This window comes from Pseudopodoces humilis, chromosome 8 (assembly GCF_049639895.1).
Source record: "Pseudopodoces humilis isolate 2021_Gansu_Grassland_sample_001 chromosome 8, ASM4963989v1, whole genome shotgun sequence".
Lineage (NCBI taxonomy): Eukaryota > Metazoa > Chordata > Aves > Passeriformes > Paridae > Pseudopodoces > Pseudopodoces humilis.
In genome coordinates this window covers 37,410,452-37,437,832 of record NC_142207.1, presented here as the reverse complement: position 1 = coordinate 37,437,832, position 27,381 = coordinate 37,410,452, and the positions used below count along the sequence as shown (strand labels likewise).

Below are 27,381 nucleotides of genomic sequence, written 5' to 3'. Positions count from 1 at the left end.
TCTGATTCACACACAGAGACGGGCGCGATTCGGTGATTAAAATGTTTTCTCCCGAAGCTGCTTTGGATGGAACGACATGGTTTATTTCTTTTAATGGCCCCATAGACAACACAGCAGGGAGTTTTTTGGTTTTGTTTTGTTTTTTCCTTCTTCCCATAGTTGATGGGGAGACAAAGGTCATTTGGGATAATTTAGCCCCATGTTTCCAGATCCTGGTCTGGTGGGAGGTGTTGGGTTCTAAGGTCCATTCCAAGCCAAATCATCCCGCAGACATCAGCCAGGACAAAGTGATGCTCACACCCTCTGCACCCCATCACCCCACTCCCTGTGGAAGGGTTTTTAGCCAAATTTCACAACATTGTGGGGTGCAAGGAAGAGTCTCAGTCTCTGCTGAAATCAAGAGCATAAATCCCAAACCCCGGTAGCTGCATGACATCTTTATTTTTACTGGCAAGAGAAGCAGTATACACAGCGACATTGCAGTCTCTTAGCTCGTTAAAAATATCTCAATAAATAAAACAAATAAGCAACATATACACTGGAACAGAAAATGAAAACAAAACAAAAAAATATAAAAAAAAAAATTTAAAAAAAATAAAAAAAGGGGGAAGGGGATGAGCGGTAGCAAATCATGGAGCAATAAGGGAGAGATGGCAGAGTGTGGAGGGCAGTCTGTAATCCAGGCTGTACTTGAAACAAATCATGGAGGGAGCTAGGGGCATGGTGGGGTTTTTTTCCTTCCTTTCCCTTTCCTTTTTTTTGCTGAGGGCCTTGGTCCAGTTTTGCTGTACAAGAAATGGGGTTTGGAATTTAAAAAAAACAAAATAAAAAAGAAGAATGCAGTTAAGGGGTAGTAAAAGTCAAACCCAAAGATGCCTCATAAACGTGTTCCTGAATTAAGATAGCTTCCAGAAAAAAATAAAAATAAAAAATAAAATAAAAAATTAGCCATAAAACACCAAACGCACAGACAGACAAAAAAATCCCAACAACAATGAACAACCAGGAATGTTGCTTCTCCTTCTCTCTTTGGTCAGTCGTTCTGGGGAGAGATGTTGCAAAGTCTCAGCCCCTTCTCTTCGGTGCTGTTTTGCTGCTCAGTCTAAAATGCTCCGCAAGAGTTCAGAGCGAGGGAGGTCAAGAGGGGTCTTTTGGACCAGTTTTCTTGAGGTTTTTAAGGTTTCAGAAGCTACAAACTTGGATATATCCCAATTCCACTTCAGTCGCAGACACTGGACAGTCTGGAGAAGGAAAAACCAAAAAGAAAAGAGAAAAAAAAATAAATACACCGAATGCAGGATATCTTTGTGAGATAGGTTGTGTGGGAAGGGCTTTTTCCCTCCAAATCCAGGTTATGGTTCAGTGCCATGTGTTGAATCCTGACCCTGGTTCCAGCAGTGTGGATTTAATCCAGGCACTGGGCAAGATCCAGTGTGCCAGGAGCAAGTTTTCCAATTCATTAGACTTTTGGATAGACAGCCTAAATTTGGAGTCTGGTAATGTCACAGCCTGGTTTGCACTGGAGTTTAAAATGGTGAATCCATAGGCAATCCAATGTCTCCCTCAAAACTGAATACTGGAATGGTTTGTGTTGGAAAGGACCTTAAAGCTCATCCCATTCCACCCCCTGCCATGGGCAGGGACACCTTCCACTGTCCCAGGCTGCTCCAACCTGGCATGGAACACTTCCAGGAAAAGGGTGAACTCTGTGGGACAAGCTCCATGACCCAGCACAGCCCACGGGATGCCCCGTCCTGCTGGGGCAGGGATGACTTTGCAGGCAAGGTGCTGCTCCTGCCCTCAGCAAAACCACCTCAGCTCAGATATCAAAAAGCAGATATAATTATTTCCTCCCACTGAGGAAAGCTTCCATTTAGCTGATTTCCTTTCCTTTCCCTTTCCAAGTTATTAATTATCTAATTACAACCACATTCTGCAGACCAGCTCAGGGACTTGTCAGGCTGCCCAGGACCACTTAGGAAAGCTCCACCTCTCCCGGTGGTTTGGGGATGCCCACGTCTGACAGATGACAGGCTGACCCTTTCCCCATCCAGGGAGGGCTCCAGGAAAGGAAAATAAAATCCATGTGGAACAGGAAGATACCACGGAGAAAATTGCTGATTTTTTTCTTTTTTTAAAAAAATTTTTCCAGCCAGCAGAAGAAAGGGGTGGAGGATGGTCACAGGAGGTTTTGCTGTGCCCTGCTCTTCTCTGAATGTGGCTGACATGAAAAGAAGGTAAAAACCAAATAAAAAGCTGGTCTAGTTCCAGGGATTTTTTTAAAATCCCACCCAAGAGTGGAGAGCTCAGCACAAAGCTGCTCCCAGGGCAGAGCTGATGCCTTTAACCCTGGCTGAGACCCCCTGCTCTGGCTGCTGCTGCCCTGAGGCCTCTCCTTCCCACTGGTTCTCTCTGGTTTCCAGCTCCAGCTGGAGAACTGGGAATTTCACAGCAGTTCCATGCTAACAGGCTGATTTTCTTCCCTCTTATGGTGATGGCCTACCCTGTGGTAGGATCGTGGATTTTCCAGAGCTCTGGGATGGCCCTGCCACACTCCATCTCATGCGAATTCCATGGAACTGGATTGGCTTTTTTGAGGTGCCTTTCAATCCGAACCATGCTGTGATTCTGTGAAATTACACTCTGGAATCAGGCTCCAAGTCCGGCTTGTGATCCTGTCAGTTCGGGTATTGCGGGGGAAGAAAGGGCTGAGGAAGAGGGAGAATGCCCCTAAAACCTCTGTGGGCCATCCAAGCTGGCCTTGCACACTTCCAGGGATGGGAACTGCTTTCTCCTGGGATTTCTCAGGGATTCCCAAGTGTTTCTCTGGCTTTAGCACAGAACACAGTGATGCACGGCCACGGTGCAGACCCAGCTCAGCTTCCTCTCTCTCAGGCCTCGCTGATCCATTCTTCCCTGCTTCAAAAGCATTTCCCAGCCCCACCAGGAGTGATCCCTGTGGATATCACAGGAGCAGAGAGCTGCTGGCCTGATGGAAAGTGGCAGCAAGAGCACGGCCCTGGTTGCAGGAAATTTTGCAACAAGTCCCTCAGGCTTTTGCTTATATAGGATTGGGGTGGGTTTGGTTACAAAAGGATTGAAATAATTTCAATGACATGGCTGAGAGTGCAAATGAAATGTGAAATGCAGGAAAACTGTTGGAGTTTGATATATTATTTTTTTTTTTTTGTTTTGGCAGGTTTTGCTGTTTTGTTTTGTTTTTTAAATGGTAGTTTTTCCACCTTTTTTTAAAGTTGAGGGTGTAGAAAAAAGCCCTGTCCCCAGGGCCTTCTGTTTTCTCACCCTACATCCCAGGCACATTTTAGGGTGAATGGAGAAGGAGAAATACCATATGGAGTTGCTGCTTCTTGGACGTAAGGCCTGAACAAGATGGGACAGAGCAAACACGTCAAGGTGAGGAAAATGTGGCATTCACAGAATGCCAGAATGGTTTGGGTTGGGAGGGATCATAAAGTTCATCCTGTTCCACCCCTGCCACGGGCATGGACACCTTCCACTATCCCAGCTTGCTCCAAGCCCCGTCCTTAAATGCTTCCAGAGGTCCAGGGGCAGCCACAGCTTCTCTGGGCACCCTGTGCCAGGGCCTGCCCATCCTCAGGGTGAGGAATTTTCTTCCTCACTGAATCTCTCCTCTTTTTAATGTAAAAAACTATTCTGGAATAGTTCTGCCAGTAGCTTTCAGCAATGCTGGGTTACAGCACAAAAGGTGATGCTCCTGCTTTAGAAAATCACCAAATTCCCATTCTTGAGCTCAGGCACCATCATTCCCAGGTGTTTTGGGAATAACTCCTCAAAAAATCCCTGTGGCATGGATCAAACAAAATATCCATGGTCAGGTTTGGGCACTTTTCCTCCAGGTATTCTGTGGGGTGTAATCTGCTCAAAAACCTCCCAAAACTTTTGGTGCTTGAGCTCAACATTTTCCATGCCCAATGGTGATTCCTTCTTCTTGCCATTGTTTTTGTTTTCTGGGCAAAAAAAATAGCCCAGCTGTTTCAGGGTATGGGGAGAGTGGGAAGCAGCCAATGCTCCAAAATTGCTGATGGCAACCCCATGACTGGGAGGATCACTGCTGAAGGGATGTTCCCAAATTATTTCATGGAGTTTTCAGCTGTCCCTGCAGCCAAAATTGATGGTAGCCACTTCACAGAGTGGTTTGGGCTGGAAGGGACCTTAAAGCTCTTCCCATTCCGTGGGCAGGGACACCTTCCATCAGACCAGGTCGCTCAGAGCCCCGTGCAGTCTGGCCTTGTTTAAATATAAATCGCTCAAATTTGTTTAAATTTAAGCTTGTTTAATTTAAATATAAACTGTTTTAATTCAAGCTGTCCTTGTTTAAATGTAAAACCTTTTTGGATGGTACAAAAAGCAAAAAAAACCCCCAAAAACCCCTCACACCTTAAAACAGCAGGATCCCCTGGATTTTTGGGGGGTGTTACCAGGAAAGGATAAACCCGGCAGAAATCCCTTGATTTCCATGAGCCAGGAAAGGAGGGAGCCCTGGAAAAGACAGCAGGGCTGGGCTCCAGAGGGGAGGAAGCAGCAGAGAAGGGAATTCAGATAATTGTGTCTGTGCGAGGGGGCGGCGAGAGGGCCAAAATCAGATCTCATGCTGCGGGTAGGGACAGACTGAAACCAGATCCCCTGGCTCGGGCTGTGCTGCCTCTGCTGCTAGGAACCCTTATCAACCCTCTGCTCTTGAAGTCTCCCAGATGAAGGGAAAGCCACAATTATGTGCATCTTACAGCTGGGAAACCATTTCAAAACACATCCCTGGCTCAGGGTTCATTCCTGAGCCACAGGGGCCCCCTCGGACCCTTCCCCAGCCTCCCTGTGAGTCAGCCCTGCCTTTCCAGCTCCTGGGGGATTTATCTGCCCGTGGCTGGTTGGAGGTGAAACGTCCCCCCCGTGTCCTGCAGTATGTAATCAGGAGCAGTTTGATGGGTATGTGGCATGAGGAAATGGAGACTGAAGCCTTTTCTCCTCTCCCTGAGGCTGTTTCTCCCCCTCCAGAGCCTCTGGTGCATCACTGAGGAAGGCCCATGGTTTGCTGACACCTTGCTCCCTGGGCAAAACAGAGGATCCTAAAAAGATGATGCCAAGGGGAGAGCCCTGGTCCTTCCTGCCTGGATCTGCTCCCAGCTTTTGGAGCAGGATGGAGTATGGCCTCGAGGCAGGGGACAGGACAGAAAGCTCCAGCTGTGAGTGCTTCTCTCATATATTGTCAGAAATGACTTTGTAATTTTGCTTTAAATATTTTTTTTTCCCTTACACAGCTGCAGAAAGGGTTATTGGTGCCCATAGAATCCCAGAATGGTTTGGGTGGGAAGGGACCTTAAAGCCCATCTCACTCCACCCCCTGCCATGGGTAGGGACAATTTCCACTATTCCAGGCTGCTCCAAACCCCATCCAACCCGATTTTGAATGGAAACAACCTCTCGAGAAGAGGGGGGTGCTCGCCAAGGAGAGGAATTCAATGGCTTCTACCTGGGGGCTCGACAACTTTCCATAGGAAAACTTGTCCTTTGGGGTCCAAAACACCTAGAAAGAGCCAGTTATTCAACATTTCAAGTTGTAGCCGAGCTAAAATCAGTCTTGTGGGGCTGTGTTCACCACAGGGAGGAGAAGGGAATGCTGAAAAGTGAAGCATTTTGCTGCTGGGATGCTCAGAGTTGCTCTGGTAGGTTCTGCCTCCCTGCAGCAAAATTTGGGCAGTCAGGAATGTTTGCCCCAAGGTGCTGTGTCCCTCCTTCACTGGAAAATTAAAACAAATATAAAAACAGCTTTAAACCAACATTAAAAAAAAAAATAAAAAAGGGCTGGTGGCAGCTGGAGGAGGAGGAGGAAGGTTTGTGGGAGCCCCTTGTTGAAACCTTGGCAGCACATCACTGGAATGGCAGCCTGGAATTGCCGAGGGGTGGAAGCCACTAATGAGCAGTCGGAGCAGGGAAAAGCAGCGCCTGGTGTTCAGGAGTTGGGGAGAACCATGGGAGCTGCACGTCTCATGGAACCAGCACAGAGGGATGCCAGCAACATCTCCTGAGCCAGGGACTGGGGGCAAAGAGGAGCAGGAGGTGGCCCCCACCAGCTCTCCTGGCTAGCAGAGCTCGTCATTGCTTTCTTTGGCTCAAATCCACTCCCACACACAAGCCACAGGAGAAAGGTGTGGAACAAAGTGGGGAAAAGGCAGGGAATGAGGTGTCCTCCTAGTGCAGCTCCAGGGAAATACCCAGGGCTGGGGAAGAGAGCCTGCACAGACACAGATATATCCCTAAAAAGCAGCTCTGAGGCTCTTACCAAGGGAGAGAGCAGCCACATCCCACCTTCCTCTGCCTCCTGAGTCCCATATCCCACGGCCTTCTCGGACCCAGAGGGGCTCCAGCTGCCAGAGCACTGGTGATTCTGGGCAGGCACTGCCTGAAATGCACACCCCAAATGGGGCCAAAGCAGTGGGAATGGCTGGAAATCAGGGAAGGAGGATGGGGTTGTCACAGGTGGTCCAGGGGGAATTGGATTTAATTTAATTTAGGACAAAGCTGGCAGTCACTGGGACATGGTCTCTGGTGCCTGTCAGCCTCTGCAGGGATAACCACAACTGAGGGCTGTGAGAACACCCTCCTGCCTCCACCCCATTTTAGGGGAGCAGATATCATTGGCCAAAGGGAAACCTTTCCTCCTTCCCCTCGGCGCTCCTGCCAAAATAATACAAATTCTAGGAAAGACACCTTCTCTAAAAATAAACATATACATCTGTGGCTTTCTTCTTTTTCCAAGGGAACTCTGTGGGTCTCAGCTGCCGCTCAGCCAGCAACTCCTCTGCTCTCACAGTTTTCCTGTGTGCAGCTGCAGTTCCCAAACCTCAGCAGCAGCAGCATCCCTGTGGGATGCTTGCTCTGGGATTTTCCTACCCCACGGATGAGACTTTTGCTACCTGTTTCCCCAATTTACCTGTTCCTGCATAGATTAAATACTTTGGGAGAGAGTCTGGCCGTACCTGTGGCTGAGCACAAGAAGGAGCAGCCTCAGTTTTTTTCATCAGTGCAGCACAAAAGCTCTGTAGTAACCTCTACTCCTAGGAGTAAGGCAGGGGAAGGATGACAACCATCCACTATGACTGACTCAGCTGCATGAATTAACGCCAGTGGAATTAATAACAACAAACCGTCCCTGTTTTAAAAGCATCGAGGGTTTAAACTCCTTCTTTCAAATAAAATTAAAATGGGAAAACAAACAAAAAAAATTTGGGCCACCCACTAAAAAGCAGAGACATAAAATCCACAGAATTCTGCAAGCTCCTGGGAACAATCCACAGGACAGGTATGACTGCCCCGGGAACTCGGGGTGCTTTTTCATGTCCTTGACAAATAGCAGCTGAGACACCTGCGGGCCAGATGTGCACAGCTGTACGTGTGCTGCTGCCCATCAGTCCTCGGCTCCCACCCCGCTCCAGATGCTGGCCCTCACAAACACAGCTTGGAAGGCCGGGCTGGAGCAAGGGAACTGCGAGCCCAGGCATTTCCCTCTTCCCAGGAGTCTCCTCCGCACGAAAAGCCGAGCCCTCAGAGTCCCCCTGGCCTGCAGGATGCAAATTCGGGGCAGAGACCCTCAGGGGAAATTTGGGGAGAGACATTGGCATCCCATAGCTGTGAATTTTTAATGCCTCTACATGAGTGATGTGGTGGGGGAGGCACCACCCCCTCTGTGTTCCAGACCCAAAAACCCATCAGCACCCACCTTGGAACCCGTGTGTCCTGGTGTTTATCACAGTTTTGCTGTCTCTCCATGGGCACACGTGTAAAGGATTTGAGATTTTCCTGCAGGAAGTATGGCACTTGTGCCTACAACTCTGGGGAGCAAAATCCTGCCTGTCCTGAGTTAGTCTCGGAGATGATTGCTGAAAAAAGATCCTTTTCCTTGGCATCTGATGTAGGAATGAAGCTGTGTTTGCTCCTCAAAACTGCCAAAGAAATGCTGGGGCAGCTTCCCTGAAGCATGGATGGATCTAATCCTGTTTTTGCACTCATGGATCCTCACAGAGCACCACAAAAAGCCTTCAGTGGGAAGAAGCCAGGAAGATTCCCCATCTCCCTGCTCACTGTGCTCAATGCCCAGATTTTGGATCCCCATCCCAGGTGACATTCCCAGATGTCTGCAGGAGAAAGGACGCTACTCTGGCATCTTCCCCCCAGTATAAGGCATACCCTACAGGTCCCTGCATTCCTCAATCCCAATTTCCTGGCCCCATCCTCAATGTTTCCCACTTGGCAGGTGCTGTTCCTTGTTCCTCGATAACCACCCAGGCTCTGAGCAATGGAGGTGATTCAGCCCCAGGACTTTGGGAAGGGATTGTGCCCAGCCAGGTCCCCATCTGGGATTAATCAGCATGGCTTCCTTCAAGTCAAGGGGCCAAATTCTCACTTGGAATAAACTGGCTTAACCCTGCTGCAGTCAATAAAGGCCCTCTGATCTTTTTTTTCATGGCAAGAATCACTCAACTTCTTAAGATACCTGGGATTAGAGGATGTTGCCCCCATGAGGGGCAGTTATATTTTATATGACAAACAATCCTGCCAGGGGAGGAAGGAGTTCTTGGCATGGAGTGAGCCACTCTGGATTTTGTGGGGCTGGGCTCATTGGGATTGGCGGTTTTGGCACCCTGGGAATGGTGACAGTGACTTGGAATTTGAATAGGTGTGATAGACCTGACTTGCCCTGCATTCCTTATCTCCTCCTGCCCCGGGGCTCTTTCTCTCCTTTTTCCTTGGCCTGGCAGCTACATCAGCGTGACACAAAATCCACCTCTCTCCTCGCCCCACGTTTCTTCCAGCCTTTAATGTGAGTACCATACAGTGCAGTTGTTTTCCTAAACTTGATGTCTGCTGCCTTCCACGCAGATGGTGCTGCCCATGCTTAGAAATCACAGAACACCCTGTTTAAACCACGTTTAAAACCCTTAAACCAGGCTTCTTAAACCAAGCCCTCTGGACTTCAGCCTCAGCTCTTTAAGGTACTGAGCCCGTTCCCTGCCCTGGTGTTTATAATCAGCTCTACCCCTCTCTTTCCTCTTCCTCCTCCTCTTCTCTTTGCCAGCTGCTTCCCAAGGCTGCCTCTGCTTCCTTGGGGTGTCCCGTGCAGGGCCAGGGGTTGGACTTGATGCAGGCAACAGCAGAGGGGCTGTGAATCTCCCTAAGGGCTGGTCAGGGTGGGGATATTTTATCTTTATTTCTCTGGCTTTGGATGCTGCCATCCTCCTCCAGCAGCATGGTCAGCTCATCCCCCCAGTCCCTGTCCAGGCTCTGACCGTCCATGAATCATTTTTCCAAGACTCCCAGGAGCAGCATCACTGCCTTGGACCCGGTGTGGGGCTGGCCAGCTGCTTTATGGGCTTCCCTGAAATTGCTCTGTGGGTCATGCTGGGCAGGCAAACCATGGGGAACTGAACAGGGAGCCAGATCTTACTCATGAGATCCTTAATTTCCATCCTGGATAGCGCCGGGAGCTTCCCAACCCTCTGCTCCAAAAGCCTCCACTCCAGTAAATGAACACCCTGAGGGCTTTAATTCCCGAAGCAATGACTGACTAATGATTTCTAAAACCTTGTTTTATTCTGCTTGCTGTCTGCGCCACTGCTCCGTGTTCCTTTCCTATCGATAAATTATCCCCCTCAGAGCTCCCGTGTCACCTTTTCATCGCACTTCTGGATTTTATGGCTTCACGACAGGTAAAACAAAGTTATCACTCCCTCACTGCTGTTTCTCAAAGGCCTCGCTCCAGCAAGTTCGAATTTTCGGAGGACGAAGCGCGCAGAGATGCAATCTCTCTGCTCCAGGAGCAAACAAGTCGGCTGGTCTGTGTTCAGCGGAGGATGTAATCACATGTGGAATATTTAAATTTAGCACATGCTCTGCTGACTCAGAGCAGCCCAGCCAGCAACTCCCAGGAACATGATTTGTGAGCAGCACGCACTCAGCAGTCTCGGGAGAAGAAAAAAAATAAAATAAAAAATAAAAAAAGCCCCGGAAAATCGGTTTCCACGGTCTTTTCCAGCCTGTCATGCTGCAAAAGGGCAGACGTGTGTTTTCCTGTCTGCAGTTGTCAGGTTTTTGGGGTTTGGGTGATTAAACGAACGGGTTAAGTGTTCGCTTTCGGGCGGGCGAGCGCGGCTGACTCAGCTCAGCAGCAGCTGGCTGGTCTTGTTTAGGTTTGCCAGCTGCAAAAGCTGGACTTGTTTGAACCTCGGCGAGTGACCCCTGCGAGGTTCCCGCTGGGATGAAAACCTGTGGCACTGATGCAATCCCCGCTCTGGGGGGAGCGGGAGGAGCTCTCCACAGCATCTGCTCCCAACAAAGGATTTTGGCAGCGCTGCTCCTCTCTGGGTACCACAATGGGCAGAACTGAGCCAAGCTGGAGCTCCTGGGAGCCAGCAGCTTGATCAGGAGTCACCCATGGGCTGCTCTGCTCGGGTTTACAGCTCAGGAAACCTCAAAATGGTTTGGGTTGGAAGGAACCTTTGAAGGTCACCCTATCCAACACCTTCCTCTAGACCGGGTTGTGCGAGCCCCATCCAAGCTGGCCTCGGGTGTTTCCAGGGCTGAAGGGAATTTCTGGTTGGTGCTGAGCAGCTTTTTCTGCTCTGTACAACCGAGTTTTACACGTGGTTTATACTTGCAGTACAAGATGTTTAAGTTTTGTGCTTCCCAGGTTAAACCAGCGTGTGGTGTGTGGAGGGAGGCTGGGTGTTACCTTTGGTGACTGGAGTAGCGGTTTAGAGGCTCGTGAGGGAGTCAGGTTGAAGGCAGGGAGAGAACAGGGAAGCTTGGATCTGTCTGTGGGTAGAGAAATGTGTTCATGCTTCTGCACACAACACACAGTTCATCAGTGATGCCAAATTCAATTAAATATCTGGGTGTGGAGGATGTCTGGGATGACTTAATTTAAGAAATTTTCACTCCTCTGTGTGCTTTTTACTCAATAAAAATGATTTGGTTTTCTTTTGAACTCTCTAGTTGTCCTTCTTACACAGGCACAGATGGGCCTCATGGTACCATAAAATCACAGAATGATTTGGGCTGGAAGGGACCTTAAACCTCATCTTGTTCTACCCCCTGCATGGGCAGGGACACTCTGCTATCCCAGGCTGCTCCAAGCCCCATCCAGCCTGGCCTTGGACACTTCCAGGGATGGGGAAGGTCTGTATCTGTATGTGCACTGCACACTTACCTCAGCACTTCCCCATCAGCAAATATTGCTGTGAACGTACCCACAGAAATTCAGATTAAAAGCTCCCTAAAAGCAGCAGTGATTGAAATCAACACCAATAAATGAGATTATTTTCCCTGAAGCTGGCAGAAGAAATGCTGGGCCACTCTCCCCTCCTGGAAGTGCACGGATGCACCCGACAGGAAACTTAACCTGACGTCCCACACGGTTTGGCTGAACAAAGTGATCTCTGCCCTCTCCGTACTTATTTATATTTTCAGTTGACTGCATAATCTGGCCCTCTAGAAAGTCCCTTCAGGAGGTCACGCAGCTGAAATAATAGCTAATGAATTTGTAAAAAAATTATTTCAGACTTATTAAATGCTTGCTTCCTTCCCTTCCAAATGTTCCATGCTGCTCCCAAGCCAGGTAGGGCTGGAATAAGGAGCCTGGCAGAACTGTGCCAGCTCCAGACACTGCAGGAGAACTGCTGGCATTACCTTTCCTTCCAGAGATATCCTCATTCTGCTCCCACCTCCTCACTTGGCTGTTCCACCTCTGCTTTTGGGATGGCCCTAAGGCCAGGGGATGAGGCTCTTGGACTTCTCCAGTGTTGCACCATCCAAATGATTTCCATCTCCACTCCATTAGTTTGGGTTGGAAGGGACCTTAAAGATCTTTGAGTGTGAAAAGACCTGAGTCCATTCCTTCCTGGTTACACAAGCCAGGCTCTGACTGCGGGAATTGGTGATTTGGATCTGCTCTGAGGGGATCTGCTCCCCTTTTCCATGGATGCCAAGATCCTCCTGTGTGCATGGGCTCGGGACACGGGGATTAATTTCTGGGGACTCACTACCGGCCCCCTTAATGAGATTCAGCCAAGTCATGTTGTTGGCTGAGCAAAGAATGCCTGTGGGATTTTCCCTGTGGGATTTTCCTTCCTGGGAAGAGGAGCTGAGGCCTAGTCCAGGGACCAGACATGGAGACAGCCCAGGACATGTGGGAACAGCTCTGAACCAACTTGTGCCTTCACTTGGACTTGAGCTGTGTATTCCAAACTGGCAATGCTGCTTCATCCTGACTTGTGCTGCTCTTGTGTTAGGGATTTTTGTTTTTCCAAGAGACCCATAAAGTAACTAAATGATAAAGGCCACTGGATATGAGTTTAGGCTGGAATTCCTGAAAGGATCAAAAAAACTTGGTGTCTTTCAAAAAACTCCCAGCTCTGGAGGGGCACTAAATCTCTTTGGCTTCAGTCTGCTCATCATCAACTTGATCAGATTATTAATTTAGTTAATTGGTTAATGTAGTACTTTTAATAGGGGAAATTTCCAGCCTCTGTGTTTTAGGTGGAAAAGCTTGAGCACATAATCTTTGAGTTCTAAACTAGCAAAAATGAGCTTAAAATACATCTTCTGGAATCCTGTCTCAGTTCATGTCTGATTAGGGCTGGAAATTGCCTTGGAATGGGGAGGAACTGGAGGAAAATTACTCCAAGAGGTATTTGGGCCTGAATTATCCATCAGCACTACTCAGGCAGTTTTCCCTGAGTTTTACATCTGTGTGCTGACCAGAACAGTGACTTTTATTTTTATTTAAAGCATCCCCATCCCTACAAAAACCTCTGGTGGTTTGAGAACCACGGCTCTGCCGATTTAAATCAAGCCTAAATATTTAAGGCGAGCCTGATTTATGCTGGAACTGCTTGCTCATCAGCTTTCCCTTTAATCAGTGGAGTCGTTGGGACTCTCCAGCCCCCCTTGGTCACTTTGCAGGATCCTGCTGGAACCGGAGGCCTCGGGATGGCTCCGGCCCAAGTGACCTCCTCGGGATCCTGGTGCAGAATTCTCCTGGTGGTACCCTGAGATCAGCAGATGCTGGCCTTTCTCTCAACTCCCACTCAGTGCCTCAAATCCCAGGGAAAGCTCTCCTTCCGCTGCTACACCCTCTGCTTTGAAGACAAAAGATGATTCAACAAGATATTTGAAGGGGTGGGGGGTGGGGTGGGTTGGATGGTTCAGCTGCCTTCCAAAACTCACAGCGCTTTCCAAAGCTGGACTCAGGACGTTTCCAAAGCTGGAATCAAGACATTTCTATGCACATCCAGCCCTCTCCAGAGCTGCCCTGGCACTGAGGCATGGCAAGACCAGTAGCAAAGTTAATTCTCCCATTTGCAATTCTTCTCCCAGCCCTTCCCCAGTTAGGCTGAGGTGTCCTTTGCTTCCCAAAAGCCCTCCAAAAAACCAGCCTGTGGATAAATTGTTTGGGATCGTGATGGATGTGATGAGCCTGTGCAACTCCAAGGAGAGCCTGGGTGCACCAACTGGGTGCCTGTGGAACCAGAGTCATGCTATTGGTATTTTATTTTATTCATGGCACAGCCTCTCTCTGCTTGTTTGGGAAGTTATTCCCCGCCTTTGCTGCCTGGAGCAGATCCCAGAGAGCAGCACAGCCTGCTCTCTTCATTATCTGCCCCACTGATACGTCTTCTTTATTCTTCCCCTCCCTCCTTAGGTCACTTGCTTTGGGTCACTTTATTCTCAGTACTGACCCCACCGCAGGGTTTTCCAGCTTTGTTGCTTCTGTGACCCAGGAGGGATGTTTTGCTCTCATTTATTAGTTTTTCTGGCCAGAATACAAGAGGTTAAACACTTAGGAGAAGCTTATTCTGTATTTACAGCCGAGGTAGGTTTCTAAATCAACAGTAGGTCGTGCATTGGAGTGACTCAGAGAGCTGCTTAACCTTTTTCCTTCCGTTTTTGTCCCTCTCCAAATCTGAGGCACAGCAACATCTGCAATTCAGATCTCTGAAATAAGAAGCTGTGAAAGGAATAGAAAGGGCTGAATGTAAAGCCAGCCTGCTGGCAAGGTCCTACCTTCTGGGGAGGTGGCAAGGTGGGCATTGCAAGCGTTAGTATTTGCTTTTTGGTGGGGAAACTGAGGCACCCACCGTCCACCAGCCATAATTGCAGGGCAAGGTGGTTTTAGAGCATGATGGAGATGAGCCCAGGGTGGGCTGTGGGTGCAAGGAGAGCAAAATCTACCACTGCTACCCCATCAAATGGTCACAGGAGAGATGACTCCTCTCCATTAGCCCAGAGGCTCTGGTGGGAAGCATCCCCACCAAGGGGAAGAGCCCCAGCATCCTGTGGCACTTTTGCTGCCTGCCAAAACCAGTGGGAGACAGGCTGGAGCTGACCAGAGCAGATGGGAGTAAGCTGGGGGCTCCTTCCTTGCCCATCACCTCCTCAATTTGCTGCACTTCAAACCCCCTTTTTTCAGTGAGAGTGACAGACTGACCCCCACCCCTTTCTTGCTCAGCAGCAAAGCAGGCCCAAGACATTTCCACCCCCAAATCACAACCAAACCCCTGCATTTCCCCTACCCAGCAGCATTTGGCCACTCTCTCCTAAGGAATCCATTCTGATTTTGGGGTCTGTCCCTCTCCTCTCTCTGCCCCAGTATCTCCAGGATGCTCCTGCCAGCTCTCCTGTGCAGTTTTCAGGGGTCTGTGCTGAGGTGCTGCAGGAGCCCCATGGACACAGCATCTCTCTGGGCTCCAGCTGCTTCTCACACACCCCAACCTTTGGATTTGGATTAATCACATAGAGAAACACAGCAGAGAAATAAACTGTTTTTTTCTAAAAAAAGAGTCTATCAGAAAGGCAGCTGTGACTGCAGGGTGGAAGCATCTCTGGTGCCACACTCTGACCTTATATTAAATAACCTAGGAGTCTGCTCTCCTGATGATCACTGACATGGGACGTGCCCAGCACAAAATTTAGTCCCTCTATTTCTTGGGCAGTGAGACAGCTCCTGGCTGCTCCCAGATATTCCATGTGCTCCCCGTTGGATGCACAGGAGATGTTCCCCTCGGACACAGCCCCAGCCCCACCTGATTCTTTATTTCATGCAGTTTACCCTGCCCTCTAGTGCCAGCAGGTGCTGAGTCAGCAGCTCCTGTGGTTTTCCACCTTTTCCATCTCCCAGCCTGGGAATCTGCTGCTGCTGGGGCTGCCAGGGTGGGGAGAGATGAAGAGACCTGGCCAGAAGTGTTTGTGCACAGCCCGTGGGATGTGTGGGGAATGGGCACCTCGGTGCAGCTCTGGGGCAGGCCCGGCTGCTCGGAAGGACCTTTCGGAGATGCTTGCAAGGAAAATGAGCTTTGTGAGGGAAATGGGAATGCACGTGGCAGGCTGTGCCAAGGGAGGCTTTGGAGGCCAGGAGGTTGTTTCAGTGAAGAGCTTGAAATGAAATCTTCAAGCCTGGGACATGCTTGGAAAAGCAGGGTGTAGGGTAACACCTGGAGATAGATCTCTTGCTTTTTTCTTGAAGGACAAGGGGCATAATCTTCTGTTTAAGAAGGCATCTGAGAGCCTTTTGTCACCCTCTCTGCTGGGAGGGGAGGCTCCCCCAGCCACGGCCTGGGGTCCGCAGGCATGTCAGTGCTCCCCAAATCTCCTCCAAGCCCATCACATCTCCTCCCCTCCTTCTGGTGTCACCCTCCTGCTATTTTGAAGAGCCCAGCAGACCAAAGCTTTAGAATTCTGGAGTGCAGGACCACCCTCTGGAGCTGGCTGCCAGGCTGGGTGTCCCTCCAGCCCGCCGCAGCTTTTGCACAATTTCCTGGGTTATTTCAAGCTGTCGGGAAGGTCCAGCCGCACATGGGAGGGGCAGACAGGGCCTTGGTACGCAGCAAAAATGGAAAAACAGCCTTGGATAAGTCTCCTCCTCCCCTGTTCCCCTCGTCTTGTATCCAAAATTGGGGAAAAGAGAGGAGGAACACCAGAACAACACCCCAGGCCTGTGAGGTGACCCCTGGTTTTGCTATGCTGAAGGCAGTGGAGCTGTTAGGGTGGGTTTGTTTCTTTAAGGTGTCTCCCAGAGGCAGGATCAGCCAAATGCGATGTGGCAGCTCTGGTAACTCCTCTTGGCTTTCAGCACAGCCCTCGCTGATCACACAACTTGCTAGTGAAGAAGGTACAGCTGTCCAGGCCTTGGCAGGCATCCCCACCCTCCGCTCGCTGCCAAATCCTCGCTGGCTTTTTCATAAAAATTCTTAACTTTCCTAAGAGAATGGAAATGGAGCAGCCTCATCTGCCTCCCAGCCCCATCCAATGCCTCCTGGACCTGCTGGAGTGAAGCCTGGTGTCCCTGCATCCCTCCGTGGTGCTGGGATGTTGGCAGCCAGGGAGAGGGAGAGCCCAAATTGCAGGGCTCCTGTCCTGCTCTCAGGGGCTGGGCTGGGGACCAGGTTTAAGGGTTGGGGTCCCAGCAGTGCCTGCACAGGCCTGGAGCTGTGATTGGGAGTGGTTTGGCATTCCTGGCTTGGGCATTCCCAGCTGATGTGGGAGAAGGGAACCAGCTGGAAGAGGGGGTAAAGGCAAGCTCACCACTGGGGCCAGCAACTCTCCTGAGCTCTTCCCTGGTTGCGTCTCATTATCCCTGCTCGCACCTCAGTGGAGCAGCTCCAAGTACCCTGCTCCCAAATTGTCTCAGCAGCCAGAACCCCTGAAAAGTTTTAGGCATTAATTCCTGGCCCAGGCTCCCTGTGACAGCTCCAGGAAACCTTCATCTCCTCCTCTCCCTCTTTCAGAAACGACCCAAACCTCCCTGGTTTTGGAATGTTTTAGCCCTGTGTACAATTTTAAGGATGTGCCTGAGCTACAGAGAAGCTGCAAGGCAGCCTGAGCAGTGCAGTGGATGAGTAATTCAAGGCAGGGGGAAGGGGTGGGGGGAGCCTATGGATTTCCTCTCCAGAAAGAACTTTTGGATCTTCAAACAACACAAACGTGGCTGTAGCTGTGTGTGAGAGAGGCTGTGCAGTAGCACTTCAGCAAAAGATTAAGGAAAAACAGCACTGAGGGACAAAAATACATTTCACAGCTGGTGAAATGATGGCATTAGGAAATAGCTCTGAACGTGCTCTAAACGGGAGGTTTCTTTTCTGGAGGAGCAGGGATGAGTGGGCAGATCTAAGAATTATCCTTGGGACTTGTGCACGTACCTTGGACATTGTAGTGGGCATGGAAAACTCTCTAATTGCAGCTGAAAGTGAGCCAGTGAGGCATGTATGAGAACAATAAGCTAGTGTGAAAAAGGGGGACACAGATTTGCAGTCTGCAAATGTATCTAAGGCCAGGTGTTTTTCTCTCTGATGCTGACATGATTATCCTGGAAAACCATGATTTTTGATTTTGATTCCGTGAACTGACTCTGACATTATTAGCCTGAAAAATCTTACAATTCCATGCATATGCACAGCTAAGGAATAGCTACAATTTTCAAAGCCATGTCTGTTTTCCTCAGCAGTTTTAAAATATTTACCTTTTTCCACTCATTGAGAGTGAAAGTACTGCCTGGTTTACAAAACAACAGCGCTCAGGAGGAAAACTTCCGGATCGACTCGGTCCTACTGAAAATCAGCCTGTTCTGAACTCCCAATTCCGTACCCTCAGCCCTCTGGGTGCATGGCATTGCCCTGAGGGTGCCTGGAACTGTATTTTTGGTGAGACAGGGTCTTTTTCAGGTGCTTTCCACTACCAATTTCCCTGGCATGAACAGCGAAAGCGGTGGTGAGTTATTCCTTTGCGCACGTTATAACAGGAAATATTCATCATTGTTTGATTTTAAAGTTTCCAAGGGAATTACTGGAAAGGGATCTCTGATCTCCCCTGTTCATGAGCAGGAATTTAATTTGATTTAAACAGTTCAAAAACCTGAACCTCTTCTCAGTCCCAAAACCCAAGTGCAAACTCATCACATCACAATGGAGTTGAGAACGTGGCCGCTCTGCCGTCCTCCAGCTCCCTTCCAACAGCAAAATTTCAGCCCCATCTGGTACAAAATAGATTATTTAGTGTTGGCAATCCCAGAGATCTCCTAAACAGCCCCTTTCATGGCTGGGGATGGAAAAGCCCTTGTAAAATGTCAGGTTGTTCTGTGCACAAACCCCCACGGAAGCTGGAAGGGAGATTTGGGGATTGCGGAGCCGCGTCTGGAGCGTCATGCTCGCAATTGCTGCGGCAAAAAAGGCTTGGTGCTATCAGAAATTTCCTGGGCTCATCAGGCAAAATAATTAAGTAAAATAAATTGAAATATGCAGGATAGCCATCTTATCCAATGTGTAAAATTACAGGTTAACATGCTGCGTGCGAAGCGCTTTTTAAAAAACCCAGTGTTATCTCATCCGGCCTGTTTTTACCATGTGGTTTTATGCATTGGTTTCTCACTGGGAAATTTCCATGGGGGTGATTCCCTGGTATTTCCAGAGGCACTGCCATGGGTGAAAATGCTCTGCTTCCATGCAGAAGCTCAGTTCCTGCCACCCATGCCATGCTCTGGAGCCCACTGATGGGTGAGCTCACCTCTGTGTGTTTGGGGAAGGAAAGATTCAAACTCACAAGAACTGGCAAAAAAGTTCCTGTGGGATGAATTTCAGGGGTTGTGGTGTGGAGGTGGTGCTGGCCATCCTGGTGGGATGCAGATGAGAAGGACAAGGAAGCAGGTGCTCAGCTGGGACAAACTGAAAATCCATTTTCCCCATCCAAAGCCCTTTGATTAACGGGTCCTTAATAAGTTTCATCGCATCTCTGTCCCAGCCATATTCAGGGTGAGATTTTTGTGCTGCAGGGCAGTTCCTGACAGCATCTGTGAGTGATGGCTGGCACAGGGGTTCCTGGTGAGCCCAGGTGGGTTTTTTCCAGATGGATTAAACTAGAAACTCCTTTCTTGTCCTTAACCAAACAAGGTTTATCCTCAGTTACCAATGCCAAGTTGTTTGCTGGGAAGCATCTCCCCATTTGCCTTCCTCCTGAGTCCACAATTTTATTTGTTTTATTCCTCACATTTCTGAGCTTCCCCCTCCCAGACAGCAATTCTGCTTAAGGAGCCACATCACATGGAGAAATTTCACCATGATGTGTGTAAAATTTGCCACTAGGGTCAGCCTGAAATGTGCATTTTTGTGTCTCTGGCAGGTTAATTTTTTAGAGGAGCTTGGTTTTGGGGACAATGGTGTGGATGCCTTGGGGAATCCCCCCAGCCATCCAAAATACTGGTTTTTCTATGAAAGCTTCTCACTGGCTCCATCCCACCCTACTAAATTTTCCAAGTTGGATGAACTAATTATTTTTTAATAGGAAGCTCAGCCGTGATTTCCCCATTTCAGCAGAGTAATTCGGTTTATTTACATTTAAGCACAAACATATGATTTTTAAAGGAGGCCTGAACAGCTAAAACCGAGGGCATAATCAGATAAATGACTGCATGAGGATTTTTGGTGGCTGAACTTACCCAAAACCCAATTCATGCATTTTAAAGCATGTGTTTGGCACAGGTCTAATATCTCTTAAGGAAATGCTTTTTGGGGGTGGCAGCTAACAAAGCAAAACTATCTTTTTAGGAATTCAATTAAAGCTAGGCCTGGCTTACTGGACCTCTTCCAGTAAATATATATAAAGCTGAACCCATAGACATCTGTCTCTTCTTTCACCCCCACCTCCTCCTTTTTCTGTTCTCCAAGATGTGGTTGAAAGGTGGAGAGGAGACGGGAGGAAGAGGAGGGACTGTCGCTCACCGTAGAGTGCAGGGCACAAGGATTATTTTCTGTTTTGGTGTCTGACCACTTTTGTGATCTAGGGGAGAGCGGATCTGCCTCCATCCCATCCCTTGCCTAAACACAGATGTAAAAAAATTTAAACAATAAATTAAGAATCTCAAGGCACATAATTATAGCAATGAGAGGTTGGATCCAGGGGGATCCCAGTCCATGGGCACTTCCAGACACCCCGTGGGCGCAGGTTTGGGAATGAAGTATCCATGCTGCCTTTCCTGTGCTCCTTTCAGAGTATTAGATCCACACACCTTTTCCACCCAAAGGGCTCAGGCCACTGGGAGAGCCACTCGGAGAAGTCAGGGAACAAAACTGGAGAATTCAGGGATCTAATGGCCACTTTGAGCCCTCTAATATCAGCAGGGCTCAGGAGTTGTTGCTTATTTGGGAGCTGTCTTTTTATGGGAATGGTAACCAAACCTCCCTGTCCCATTTGCACCCTCCTCCTGCAAGGAACCTGTCTCCAAATTCTTGATGCTGCTTCCCTTCAAGTGATAAAGACTTCCCCCCCCATTCCCAAGGGAAAACCTTCCTTACTGCTAAACACTGAAAACCTGGCTCTGGGTGGCAGATCACAAAAAAAATTCCAAGAGGGATCCTCCATTTTACCCCCAATTCCCCCCTCTAAGGCAGGAGGAGAAGCACATCCCGAAGAGCCCCTGGAGCCCTGATTCCCACGTCTTTGCTGCACCGCCGGCAGGAGAAGGACAAGGATTTGGGGCTGGGGGGACTGGCTGGGCCTGGTGTGGAAGTGGTTAAAGGGATGGGTCTGAGGGCAAGGGCTGCTTTGCCTTGATTTATGGGCTGGCTGAGTTAATTTGCTCTTTGTGTGTGATTAGTTGCTGTTGCTGAATGGTCATCTTCCACAACTACTAATCTAATTAATGCCGGGGTGCCAAGTGTTGGTTTGGTGTTTTGTTGTTTGTAGGGTTTTTTTGTTTTGTTTTGTTTTTTTGTTTTTTTTTTAATCCCTGGCAAATATTTCTACTGTCTTAATATTTGAGAACTGATCATTAATTAGTTTGAGTCTGCTAATAGCCATCTGGATGGTTTCTTGGTTCTCCTCACTTCCAGATTTGCCTGGAGAAGGGTCTCGGGAGCTGTGGTGACTCTCCAAGCAGCCCACCAAGGTGTCTGCTGGGATCAGCACCTTGCAAGGAGTAATCTGCTTTTTTTCCCCCCCACTTCCCAATTTTCTGCAAAACCTGGGAAGAGGGGTAAAACGGCTCCCCGAAATATCTGCTTTCCCCAGGCAGCTGTAATTCCTTGGCGGCATTTCCAGCTCGCTCTGCGTTTCGGGGTTCTGGTGCCGTCCCTTTCCATGTCCATGGCCCCATCAAACCTTTCCCGCAGCTCTCCAGCTAAGACATAAATTCTGGAGGTTTTGAGCTCGGAGATTTCAAAGTCGCGCTGAAGCACATGGAAATGATTCTCAGGGCTACGGCTATAAAAATAATTGTATTGCCAGGGGAAAGGGTGACTTGAGATGTCCCCAAAAGAGATCTCGGCGGTGGTTACAGGCTCTGTCCCGACCCTGTAAGAGCCCGCTGTGATCTCCCCGGCTCATTTATCACCACTACCTATAACCGCAGGAAAACCCCCCCAAAAAGCAATGTAGGAAGGAATCGTGAGGGGAGGCCGCTCAGATAGAAGCGTTTCAATCTCCCCCTTTGTTTTAATGAGAACTGAAAATTAGGCTTTGAAAATTAGGGCCGCTCTGCAGAGCTGAGCGGTGTGAGGATGACTAATTTGGAGACAAATTAGGTCTACTTAGCCGGAATGTCTGCCTCGATTGTTCCCTTAATGACCCTTCAACGCACATCTCTCCCGACAGGACTTTTACCGCAGCTCTGCCTCCAGCAGATTAAGTAATAACATGTTTTTACCACTTTTCTAAGCGCTCCTTCGGACCCGATCCAGCATTTTCCCTCCGCCATGCGTGTCTCCAGCCCTTTCTGATGGGTAATTCATTTATTTGCGTCTAGCCCCTGGCAGATTTGTCTCTTTGCACGTCTCCTTCTCCGGAGCATTTCCCTTGCACCTTCTTTTTCAAAGATCCCTGAGCCTGAGAGGTTTTTGGCCGACTTGCAGCGTGTTTGGTGTCTGCTGGGTAACAGATTTATCCTTTCCCAAGGAAAGACGTGAACGTAAACAGAGGATCCAAAATGCATTTTGCTGGGCTTTTTAAACGCACTGAGATGAAACCCCCACTCCTCCCCACCGCTACAAGGCTATTAATGTAAATACCAAACTTTACAATCCTTCCTGTCAAGGAAACTTATTTACATTTTTTGAAGGATGCGTATAAAAAAACCCGGGGCTTTTGGGACAAAAAAAGGGCTTCGTTCCAGTGTCACTACACCCCCAGCTAACTGTGCTGCTCTCTATACACTATAGAATTAGGTTTTGTTCCCAGGGCCAGCAGAGATAACATCTGTTTGCTTCTTTAAGGAGAAAATGAAATAGGATGCTGGTGTTCTATACTGGAAACAGCCCTTCGAGTCTGAAGGGGTGATGGCATGAGGGCTGTGGATTGAACTCATGCCTTAAACATGGTTTCTCCAGCACGGAAAAGGTGGGAAAAGGGGCTCCCAGAGCCAGTTCCAGCCCAGGGGATGCGAAGGGCTCGTTCCCAGTGAGTGGGAAGGAGCAGCAGGCTGCTCATACTGGTGCGGGGCTCAGGACTGTGTTGTCCTTTGCGCTTTGCTGCCGGTCCTGCCATCCCAGCTGGACAGGCTTGTTCCCTGCTAAAAGGAATATCAGCAAATATACTGTCTTGGGGTTTTTTTTTTTTTCCCCTGATTTGTTCTTTTCAGTTCAGAGCCATTTTAGAACACTTCGAAGGCAAAAGGGAAAAGTGGCTGCAAGGGGAGGGGTGCAGGTGCCGGCAGTGAGGATGGGGAGATTTTGGGGGGAGGAAGGCTCAGCTGAAACATCCCACTGCAGTCCTAGAGGTGCAAAAGCTGCGCCTGTTTCTCCTGCAACTCCCGGAGCCAGTCAGTTGTCTGGAATTCCATGGAGCAGAACAGGAAAAGCTCTCATGGCCAGGGAAGCGAGCAGCAGCGACCTGCTGGCGCTCGCAGGGGCCAGGTGGCATTTTCCCAGTTCCCAAGGCTCTGATTTTCTAATCAAACAGCTCCTCTGATTTCTGTTTTGCTTGCAGCCAGAGGGGAGTGAGCATCCCTCCAAGAAGAAAACCTTTCCTTACTTCTCTCTCCCCAAAACCTCGGGAAAGGGGAGGATGGCAGCTCAGCCTGAGCAGTGCTCGCCCCACATTTGCAGTTCCTACTCCCTAGGAAAGGCAGGAGCTGATCCCAAACCCACAGGGCAACTTCTTATGGATTTTTTGTCCATTGAGGCAGCACAGGCTGCTCCCCTCTCACCCGTGAAAAGTCCCACCACCCAACTAAACTCGCCTGTTTTCAAGGGGTTCTTGAGGACCTAGTTGTAGTTTTATTTTTTATTTCCTGGCAGCCGTAATTTCTGTCGCCATAAACGATAGAATTTGACACCGCACCGCACCAGGCCATTTGTCAACAACCTTTTCAACAGTCCAACCACACGTGTGTTCCTGCACAACACAGGCACAGGGAGAGGTGGAAAGTTTGGGATCTTCCTCTGCAAGAACCACCTTGCAGCACCGGGTTGGAGGTTGGGTTACGGCTAAGGAGCCGAATTCCAATTTATTCCAAATCAAACCAAAATGTGCCGGGGTTTGGCTCTGCATGGTGATTTTTCCATTATATCCTCACCTTTTTGGGGGATAGGGACAATCTGAGCACCTACCTATAAAGTCTGCATCATCAGAGCAATGTTATTAATAATTTAAGCGACAAGGAGTATAAAACATGGTTTAAAAAAGGCAGGTTTTTTCCCATGTGCTAGGAGTGGTGGTGTATTAGATAGCAGATTTCCAACCATCCTTGGCTAATGGCAACACATCATTTGGGAAACAACAGAATCAATGCATTGTTCCAGCCCAGCACTTTCCTATTCAGCCAATCTAAACTGCTGAAGAAATATGTGCTGGGGACATTTTACATCTGGTTCTGACAAGAAGCCTGGGTTTTTGTGTGTGTTTTTTTTTTTTTTAATCTGTTTGCTGCAGTTTTTAAACCCAGATTAGCATGGGAAAAGGCTCTCTGTTTTATAAACGGAGGGTTTAGCTTTTGAAAAACTCATTCAGTCTTGGATTTTTGCAGTTGAAATCAGGGCACTATGTGCAAAATATAAGAATGCCAGTGATGGCCATAAACCCCACAACGACAGTGTTACTTATTTAAATAAAGCTAAACAACAGGCAGCTCGTGCTAGAGGTAGAATGGGTAGAATAACTAATTTTGAGACGTTTTTCATGCTTTGGGGAATCACTAGAATAGCTTAATTCCAGCACCAAAGTGCAAATTCCAAACCATTTCAGGATGCAAGTGAAACATTTGCATCTAAAATGGTTTTACATCTGTTTCCCACCACTAGTAAGCCATGCTTTCACATTTTTCAGCTCTTTGAACTGAGGCAGTGCAGTTGCATCAAGTTTTTGCGTGGTTCTGTATTTTATTTATTCAAACGGGCCATTCACTGCTGACCGAACAAAGATGGATTTGCCTCTTTAAACAAGCCCAGCCAATGGGCTGGGATAAACTTTCCTCTTCAACTCTGCACATGATAAAATTATTTCATTTTTTCATCACAAGGGTGGCGGGGAAAAATGTCCCTTCAGAGTGTTTGCTTGGTGGAATGGGCTCGTGGGCTCTGTTTTATGTATGGAGCCCCAGAGAGTGCCCAGCCAGACCCAAACTCCGGCTGACACAACGCAGAGCCGCTCTGCTTAATTAGCTGGAGATGAGGGTGTTATCAAAAGGCTTTTTCCCCACTCCTTTCTGACTGTTTATTCCTCCCTCCCCAAGGCAGCTGAAGAGGAAGTAGTTTTCTGCTAATGGAAAGCGACGAGGAAGGGTTTGGTGAGGAGAGTAAATAAGAAACTGCACCTAACGCCAGCCACTGCTCTACCATCACTTTGGGGAAGGGAAACTGGACAAACCCAAAAATTTAGCAGAGTTTCTCCCGTGTCTGTTTGCTTTTTGCTGTGCGAGGGGGAAGGGACACAGCCCAGGACTGCAGCCGACATCTGCTGCTCATTTCTTTTAAGAGAAGCACAACCTAGGGCGAACCCATCGCCGAGCCCTGTGTGGGTCCTGCCGACCCCCTGGCCCCCCAGCTGAGAGGGGATGTGGCCACCACGGGGCTCAGCACTGCGGTTTTTGGGGTGCAGACACCCACGGAGGGGGGCAGCAGCTGTTTTGGATCCCCTTGTCAGCCTGTTGTGGCCATCACCTTTTCCTCTCTGAGCCCTGCTCCGAAGCAGCGCTTTCTGGCAAATCTCACACGGTGACGGCTTTCCCCTCTGTCCCTCATCATCCAGCTCTCAACACCAGCCCCCTCTTACTCCCCATTCCCACAGAGCAAAAGCATGCTGATTATTATTTTTCATCCCCCCCCAAAAAAAATAAAATCAATTGGGGTATATCTCATTTTTACCCTCCTGGAAGCTCCATTTATTAAAATTTCCTCCAGCACCGGGAGAGCGGGAGGAACTGGATGTGTCTACTCTGCCCTCCAGGTCAGTGACCCCAAACCCATCAGCACCCCCAGCATTCCACAAAGGGCAAAGGGAAGGAAACAGACCCAGGAGAAGTCATCCAGGAGAAGAGAAACGGGTACGTACCCCTTGGGCTGGCCCGGCCCGGGCGGTCGCTAGTGGGAGGCCGACATGGACCACGCTCCCTCCATCCTCCACACGGAGAAGGCATAACTGAGCCTCTCATGAGCCACGTAACTGCAGCTCGTCATCTTACTGTCCATCTCATCGCTCTGTAGCACCTGGTAGAGGAAGTCTATGTACCGCGCCGCCAGCTTGAGCGTCTGGATTTTACTCAGTTTGTCAGAGGGCAGCGTGGGGATGATTTTCCTCAGGGCGGCAAAAGCTTCGTTGAGCGACTGAGTCCTCTGCCTCTCTCTGACGTTGGCCAGGATCCTCTGACTCTGCAGTTCTTCGTAAGATTGGGAGCTGGGACTGGACTTCTTCCCCCTCTTCCCTGGGTTGGGGCTGCCATCTTCGCTGGACTTCTTACTGTATCTTCTCTTCCTGCCAAATCTCTTTGGCTGCCTTTCCAGCTCCTCTTCACTGGTCCCCAAGCTATCCACAGGGGAAACAGGAGAACTGGAGCTTTCTTCCATGCTTTCTGCAAGAAGGGGAGGGGAAGAGCCTTTCCCCCCCTCCTTATGTTATGTGAGTGTGTGTGTGTCTTAAATGTGCTTTAAATTCCTGAGACAGATCCTTTGGAAAAACAGGAGGACTCTTTTTTGCTTTTTTTTTCCTTTTTTTTTTTTTTTTTGCTGACCAAACGTTTTCCAGGTTGCTTGAAGGGCTCTTATTTCAAGGACCGAGGTTGTGTAAAAAAACTGAGGTCTTGGAGAGAGGAAGTTATTCTAACTTTTTGGAAACTTTAGCTGAGCTCAGTTGCTAAATAGTTGTCAGAAGTGAGGGAGGTGCGGGGCTCCCTCCTGATTGGCCGGCCAGGTCGGTGGGAGGAAGGCTTTTCCCCTGCTAAACTTTCACAGTTTTATGTTACACTTAACTAAAATCTTGGGAATGCACCTCGAATCGAAGATAGTTGGTGAATGTCACCCCCTGCCCCTGGGTATGCTGGATTTGCGGCACCCCCCCAGGATAACCCCCCGCACCCACCCTGGGGTTTTTGGGGTGCTGCCCAGGGTCCCGTTCCCAGCAGAGGTTCCGTGCCCAGGTCGGGGTGCAGAGGGAGCTCTCCAAGCACGAGAGTGTGCCCCGTTCTCATGGAATGGGGCCCTGTTCTCCAGCCCCCCGTGCTGGGGGTGCTGCAGGGATGGGGTGGGGATCTGCCTCCCCATGCCACAGGGTCACCTTGGAGCGGCAGAACTTCCCTGGGGCACGCTAAGCCGTGGGAATGGTGGAGATTTGGGGGCAGAGGGGACAAACCCCGACTTGTGGGGGACGTGCCTTTGGGTTTCTTTCCTCCTGGACAAACCCAAAATATCGACCATTTGGAAAGCAGCTAATAGTTTGTGGAAAAACCCCCGGAGAGGCAACACTGGCCATGCACTGACATTTTCTCCCCATTTCCCCCCTTCCATTAAAAGCTAAACAGTACATTTTAGGGAATCAGCAGCCAAGGTAGGTAGGAGGACATTTTTTCCTCCTTCAGAATATCCTGCTGCTGAATTTGTGGAATCCCAGCACACAAAAACTGTGAGAGCAGGATTTTTGATCTATCCAACAGAAGACAACAGGTCTCCTTTTTCCTCTCCATCATGCCGTAGGGGGAAATGTGGGAAAACTCTGCTGGCTTCTGTGGAGCTAAGGCAGAGAAAAATCAGATTTGAACCTCTGATTTCAGTCACAGCCCAAATTGCAGGAACAGATGCATTCCTGAGCGGCAAAGATCATGTTTTCAAAATAGATCAGGGAAATAAAATAAAATAAAATATAATAATAATAATAATAATA

At 49.0% G+C, this 27,381-nt stretch overlaps 1 protein-coding gene across 1 annotated transcript; it reads right to left on the bottom strand.

Annotated features, from left to right (window-relative positions):
• Positions 1 to 442: 442 nt before the first annotated feature.
• Positions 443 to 26,310, bottom strand: TWIST2 (twist family bHLH transcription factor 2). Its single transcript, XM_005532694.3, has 2 exons — positions 25,561 to 26,310; positions 443 to 1,241 (listed from the first exon to the last, which is right to left on the bottom strand). The coding sequence occupies exon 1, from the start codon at positions 26,070 to 26,072 to the stop codon at positions 25,590 to 25,592; it is 483 nt and encodes a 160-aa protein (XP_005532751.1). The 5' UTR covers positions 26,073 to 26,310; the 3' UTR covers positions 443 to 1,241; positions 25,561 to 25,589.
• Positions 26,311 to 27,381: the final 1,071 nt, after the last annotated feature.